Source organism: Danio rerio, chromosome 8, assembly GCF_049306965.1.
Source record: "Danio rerio strain Tuebingen ecotype United States chromosome 8, GRCz12tu, whole genome shotgun sequence".
NCBI classification, from domain to species: Eukaryota; Metazoa; Chordata; class Actinopteri; order Cypriniformes; family Danionidae; genus Danio; species Danio rerio.
Genome location: NC_133183.1, coordinates 9,432,501 through 9,440,000, shown reverse-complemented (window position 1 = coordinate 9,440,000; position 7,500 = coordinate 9,432,501). Strand labels below are relative to the sequence as shown.

The 7,500-nt window shown below is 38.8% G+C and overlaps 1 protein-coding gene across 17 annotated transcripts in view; it reads right to left on the bottom strand.

Moving 5' to 3' along the window:
- mbd1a (methyl-CpG binding domain protein 1a) overlaps positions 1-7,500 on the bottom strand; it is a 39,270-nt gene that overhangs the window by 23,262 nt on the left and 8,508 nt on the right. For all 17 annotated transcript variants that reach the window (XR_012383905.1, XR_012383906.1, XR_012383908.1 and 14 more), the window contains exon 3: positions 711-816. Coding sequence is in view for 2 of the 17 variants with exons in the window: in NM_001309889.1 (NP_001296818.1) it covers positions 711-816 (106 nt within the window). In the remaining 15 variants the exon portion in view is untranslated. The remainder of the gene's footprint in view (positions 1-710; positions 817-7,500) is intronic.

Below are 7,500 nucleotides of genomic sequence, written 5' to 3'. Positions count from 1 at the left end.
GCTAATTAACTGTCCATGGTTTGTGAGCTTGTTTTTTATTTGTGAATTTATTGGATTTAATTTTAAATTAAGCAGGTTACACTTAAAATATATTTTAACATGCAGTTTATTTACCAAAAAAAATAATATATAAAAAAATCTTGAGAGAAATAACGTATCTATAAAGAAAGAGCATGTTTTGAGTTTCAATGCTAGAGTCCCATACCTGGAATTTCTTAAGGCTACTAAATAACTAAGTTCGCCCCTGAATTAGGCAAAAAAAAAAAAAATTATATATATATATATATATATATATATATATATATATATATATATATATATATATATATATATATATATATATATATATTTTTTTTTTTTTTTTTTTTTTTTAATTAAAATAGCTTTTATTCAAGCCAAAATAAAACAAATAAGACTTTCTGCAGAAGAAAAAATGATATAGGAAATACTGTAAAAAATGTCCTTGCTCCATTAAATTTCACTTAAGAAATATTTGAAAAAGAATAAACCTTTCACAGGAGGGATAATAAATTTGCCCTCAACTGAATATGAAGATAGTACAACAGTTCTTCACTTGCTATTTTAGAAAAAAAAAAGTAAAATTTTCATAAATGTTTAAATATGAATTATTATGTCAAGCTTCTCACAACTATAACTGTACATAATTATGCAAATGCTAAAAAAAAAAAATCATGAGATGTTACAAGTACCTTTTTCTTCATAGTGCGATCCGCATGCAGTCCTTTCTTGAACTCTGAACGACTAAGTCCATGTCTTATTTTAGGAGGTCGACCCCTGCCCCGTTTTACTTTCGGACTGTGAGAAACACAACAGCCATTTTATAAACTGAATAATGTGTGATATGAATATCTGTTCAGAAGCATGGCCAAAACCAAAACTGAATCTTGATTTGTTCATGACATGACATGTTCTTAGCTATCAAATGACTGTAAATGTTCATAGAATTGTTTTCAGAGAGGTCGAAACGTCAGAGAACACTAAGTATTAGTTTAAAATAATGCCCTAAAATTACATTCTGAGTGACACGGTCAACCAAAATATTCATTCATTTTCTTTTCGGCTTAGTACCTTTATTAATCCGGGGTCGCCACAGCGGAATGAACTGCCAACTTATCCAGCATATGTTTTATGCAGCGGATGCCCTTCCAGCTGCAACCCATCACTGGGAAACATCAATACACACTCATTCACACTCATACACTACAGACAATTTTAGCTTACTCAATTCACCTATACCACGTCTTTGGACTTGTGGGGGAAACCGAAGCACCCGGGTCGCCCAACCAAAAAATATCTTGGCTATACTGATATCACTAAAGATTTGAAATTGGCAAAGATTTGAAAGCTCAAATCGCGAGTTATAGGTGAATTTGTTGTCAGTTAGATGAGTTGCTGAGTGAGATTAAGTTAGCAAGCCTATAAGGAATTCCTAATAGACGTACATAGTTATACAACATAGTTAGTCATAGATAGTCATGTGGCTGCTAATATGATATCTCAACTAAGAATTTGCAAAGAAAACTTTTCAGCCAGCATTTGGTAAAGTGTAAAGAATTTTTGAATCCAGCAACAGGTAAAAATATTAATTTTTAAAAACCTGTATTACCTGCTCTACTCGTAATGTGGTCTACATCTTAAAATGTCAGAGCCAAAAGATAAACAAATGGAAGTCATCACATCAGTTGAAGTTGCAAATTAGTGAAGTTAGGGCTGGATAATATTTCGATATCAATATATATCGCGATAGATTTTTTTTCAATAACGGTGACATGACTTTTAAACCTATTTCCGGTATTTCGATATAAATTTCCCATTTCTCTATTCCTCAATATGGAATAATAACTTTGTCAAAATTGGAAAAAAGCCCTTATTTTGGGGTTGTTGGCTTAGAAGTGGTATACGTACTACACATGAGCTATTTAACTATGGTAAACTGATATCTTATAATGATTTGGAAAAAAAGTTTAAATTAGAAGAACAAGATCATTTTTTTTTTGAATACTTACAAATCAGACACTGTTTTGAAACAAAGGTCCCCTGGGTGGGTAGGAATAGGAATATGTTGAAAAAATTTTACAAGCTCCCAAATCTGCTTCAAAAAGTATCTACATTTTACAAAATTAGTTCAAAGATTAATTATAAAAAAAACTTGACAATTTAAGACAAAAAGATATTAGTAGTGATATAGATAAAGATACCTGGGATAGAATTCTTTATCAAAGTAGAAAATTTATAAAAGAAAATTTATAAAAGAAGATACTTCATTCATTTTCTTTTCTGCTTAGTCCCTTTATTAATCCAGGGTCGCCACAGCGGAATGAACAGCCCAACTTATCCAGCACATTTTTACGCAGAGGATGCCCTTCCAGCCGCAACCCATCTCTGGGAAACATCTACACACAAATTCAAACACACACTTATACACTACGGAAAATATAGTACATCCAATTCACCTGTACCGCATGTCTTTGGACTGTGGGGTAAACCGGAGCACCCGGAGGAAACCCACGCGAACGCAGGGAGAACATGCAAACTCCACACAGAAAAGCCAACTGAGCCGAGGATCGAACCAGCGACCTTCTTGCTAAGAGGCGACAGCATTACCTACTGCGCTGCCGTATCAGATACTTTATAGGTATTATTACACTCCAGTGCGACTTTTAGAATGGGATGTTTAGATGGTGATAAATGCTGGAAATGTAAACAAGAGATTGGTACATACTTTAATGCATTATGGCAATGCACAAAGATTCAAGCCTTTAGGGAATCTGTGTTTAGACAATTAGGTATTATGTCTGGGATTTAATATCCTTCTCTCACCAAGGATATGCCTTTTAGGTGACAAAACTGAGGTTCCACATATTACAAATGATGAGTTCACTATGCGCATTACAACAGCAGCACGAACAGTTGAACCCAGAAGTTTACACAAAAAAAAGACACATAACCATTAAAAAAAAAGTCAGATGTTATTGTGACTAAACATTTTCTCTTTTAGGTAAGTTAGAATTTAGGGTTGAGGCGATAGACGATGCTATAGTCTATTGCCGATGGCCGAAAAACTTCACGATGCTGAGGCAGCATCGCGATCCATCGACCTGCCCCATATTTATATTGATATATAACTTATTATTTGCTTGTCATTTTAATAGCAAAAACAATCTTTCCATGAGCTGTGTTAACTTTTACAAATAGCTGCCCATTGCACGGCTGACAGCATCGTGAGAATTAAATAAGGGATTATGCAGTACCTCTCACACTTAAAATGTGTAGATTCAGTGGCAAATGCTGTTACCTGCAAACCCCGTCCCACAGACTTTACAGTGAATGGCTTTCATTTCAATGGTTTTCATAGCGGACTTGAAGCCACTGAAACTCTTTTATCCACTCTTGGAAAAGTGTAAAAGGTGGATTGAGCAGATGATCACTAATAAGATGTGCCATTATTAGTAACTGTAGGTGTTTTCTAAAACAAAATCTGTCAGTGTTATTTTTATTCTTTCATCTACAGTGCTTCACATTTTCGCGCTTGTAGCTCCTGTTATCTGATCTGAAGTCAGAAGGCCTTCGACTAAGTGATTGACAGCTGATATTAACCAATCATTCGTGTTCAGTTCTAGAGCAGTGGGCCAATAAAAAAAGCACAAAAGCGGGGCAAGCAGTGCGGGCTTTTTTAACTTCAGCAAGTTTACAATCACATAAAGGGCACCTATGGTGAAAAATCTACTTTTTAAGCTGTTTGGACAGACATGTGTGTAAGTATCAGGCCCGGATTGGCTAATCGGGAGGACCGGGAGAATTCCCGGTGGGCCGGTCCGTTTTTTGGCCGCGAGGGCCGGTGTCCCTAGTTCCAGAATCGGTTGCTCTCAGCAGTCACACTTTTTAAAAATTATTTATTTATTTACTTGACCACAGCCTTCTTATTCATTATCTTACCGCAGCTCTGCTCTTTTTATCTATTTTCACGTAGCCTCGTGAGCAGGATGCAAGTTAATGATGATATAACTAGATAAGTCGCCTTTCAACGTGCAGCTGTTGTGGTACAGTGGTTAGTACGTTAGATTATGACGCGGCCAACCTGGGTTCGGTCCTCGTCTGAGTAACAATTTTTTTTTTTTTTTTCATTTTTATTGTTAAGACATAATACTGTAAAGGTTGTTGAACATTTGAAGTTCTAAAAGTGCTGTTTTCTCAAAAAAAGACGTGATAGTGTAATTAGAAACTGAATTGGAAATAACCTTATTTTAATATAGTCAGTGGTGAACTGAGGTGGGCCGGTCTGAGGCTTGAAACTCCAGGGCTGAAAAAGAGTCCCACTCCGGCCCTGGTAAGTATAGTGTACAGACCGTCATATTGGGGCGATATAAACACACCCAGTCCTTTTTTTTTCCAATTTAACAACAAAAAAACGGTGGACAATTTGGAGCGGTTTTCTGACTAACCGCAACTTTAAGCAGGAGTGCGGTCCCCCCGCCCACCAATATTGATTGACAGCCTTGCATCACAATCATATCCTCAGTTTCTTGTTGCACGTCCGCCATTTCCAGCGTGTGAGTCAAAGCAGTATCACTAAAGGGACACCCTTGCTCTATTTTTTGATAAAAGGCTCATTGGGCTCAACACAAGATCAATATTCTCCACATTATCGCTCTAATCGGAATTATTGCTTGTACCTTTTGCGTGGCACCGTGCATTTCGGAGTTCTGGGCGTGGGTTCTGTCGGGGTGCACGCAGCGGAGCTTCGGGTCAGCGGCTGGGCGCTGCGTGAGTTTCTGTCGGGGCACACGCGGCGAAGCTTTGGGTCAGCGGCTCGCGCTGCGTGGGTTCTGGTGGGGTGCACGCGGCGGAGCTTAAGGTCAGCGGCTCGGCGCTGTGTGGGTTTCTGTCTGTGTGCACGCAGTGGAGATTCGGCTTAGCGGCTCGGCGCTCCTTGGGTTTCTGTCGGGGTGCACGCGGTGTACAAGCTCGACACTTTTACACCGAGACTATACAAAGACACAAATGATTTTGTACTCTCTGCTTGGTCTGTGTCCGACTCGCACATGTACGGCTGAATGCTCATCCTACCTTAGCTTAGCTTCTCTGTCTGTCAGCCTGTCTGTTGTAAACACAGAGCGTAGGAGCTCTTGGCTCCGCCCCTTTGTTACATTGGGCGGGAAGCTGAAACTGTGAAGCAACACGCCCCTAAAACAGCAAACTGTGTAAACGCCCCCAATATAACACTTTTTAACACATTATAATAAAAACATCTGAACTGTGTGTTGAACTGAACCTAAACTGGCACACTCAGAAGAACCATCATATTAATATTAAATCATAAAAAAAGGGGTAAACTATGTGCCCTTTAATCTATTTCTGAGCATTGCGTTTGGCATTTTTAGGTGCGACGATGCATTCTGCATAAATTTTCCATACATCTGCGCGGGCGGTGAGGATCACTGTGAAAACAGTGAAAATGTATGCACTCGCACAAATGCTTCCATAATATACTTTTAGGTCGCATAGATAAAATGTTGGGCACATATGCGACCAAAACGGTCAAGCCGTAGTATCTTTACTTGTTACTATTTTCTTATAATAATAATAATAAAATAAGGAAGTTATCATCAATCACAATACAAATTACAGTGAGCTCCAAATGAACTCTCGCCTCCTTTCCCAGCTTTGGGAAAAAGCCATTAGAATGACACAGATCACTGTGCCTATTCATGCCAGAGTCCCACGGAAAAAAGTTGTTGACAGGTGGTAATTTGTGTTATTGCTTGGTTATAGGTAAAGCAAAGACCATGTGGGTCAGCCGGTCAGGCTGTGAAAACGGTAGGCTACAATTAATTAATTCGTTATGAATTAATCGATATTTAACAACAACAACAACCACCACCCCCACCTACGATGCCTTCGTCCATGGCGATGTTTCACATAAGACATCATACGATGCCAAATTGGTCAACAACGTACAACCCTATTAGGATTATCACATTTTTTTCTGTTCTGCTTAATAGCAGAATAATGAGAGAGAGATTTTTTGAGAAATTGTTATAACTTTTCTTGAAAGTCAAGTGTACATACAGTGAGACTATTCTGCTTCTGAAAATGCTCAGACGATGGTGTCAAGGTTTTGGAAGTTTATGATTGGCTAATTGACAACATTTGAGTTCATTGGAGGCACAACAGTAGAATAGTCATTAAAGGGCCATGAAACCCCCTCGTTTCAGCAGGGTGTTTTCACACCTCTTCTTTGGAAAAAGTCAGAAAAGTGGGCGTGCCCAGCTCTGTTTAGGGGGGAGTGTCGGAGAAACTAAAGTGGGAGGGTGTGGGAGTGTCTATTTGGGCACGCGCGAGTTTCAGTCAAAATACACAGGAGAAAGGGATGGTGTTTAACCTACATGGACATCTGTAGTTGAATTATTTGCAAAATTATTAAATGTTGGACTTTAACTGCAGTTTGGCTCTTTCATTCAGGGAATTCATTCATGCACCTCGCGACAAATCAGATATTTGATTCGAAGATCTGCTCTAAGCGTGTATTTTTCATGCAATGTTTGATACCGCACGGCGAATGACAGAAAAAAAACTCCGCATTTCCCGGAAACTTAGATGCACACGGCAGGTAGCGTCCGAAAGCCGCGTGTGTTATTCCGGTCACAAAATGCGGTGCTAACATGTTTGCACTCAATGCAATAGTTAACTTATTTGATACGAACAAACTGAATATACAAAGAGCACTGATCGCTCACTTACCAAATCTGTAGAGACAGGACAATCACCAGCAACTAGAGCCGCGTCTTTATGAAGAGAAGACTACATCCGGAATCCGGATTTCAGCGTTTGCAGATGAGAACAGCTCTCAGGTAAACAATAATCCCCCTTAGACACGTAAATTATTGTTGTCGAGCGTCGCGTACACTGTAATCCACACGTGATCCAGATGAGCTCTCACAGAGAGAAAATGAAAACGAAACTTAATGGCAGCAAACTGTAAAAGCAACACTTCACGCTTGTTTTGCCAACACAACGTGGCGTCTCTGTGGTGTAAAGACGGTGACACTAATGAATATTAATGAAGTTGCACAATAGAGCGCGCTGATTGGTTTGAACCAAGCCTTACTCATGCATTAATGCATCACACTGTAAGACGTAATAAGACACACTCTGGCACAGACGTCCAGTCTGCACGCTGGAATACAACGCTATTATGTCATGACCGTGACGCAGCTTCAAAAATTCGTTTCAAACAGGAAGTACGAATTTGCTTGAAATAACGCAAAAACAACCAATTTACACTTTTTAGTGAAATATAGGTGTCCTAATAGTGTTTTTAGCAGTGTGGGACACATATATGACTGTCAACAGCTCAAAAAATGTGTTTTGGTGTTTCGTGACCCTTTAAGGAAAACCTCAAACACACTGCTTTCTCGTGTGACATGGGAAAATCAACAAGCCAGAATTAACAAAAAAGGCAGATTACACTTTGCTAAA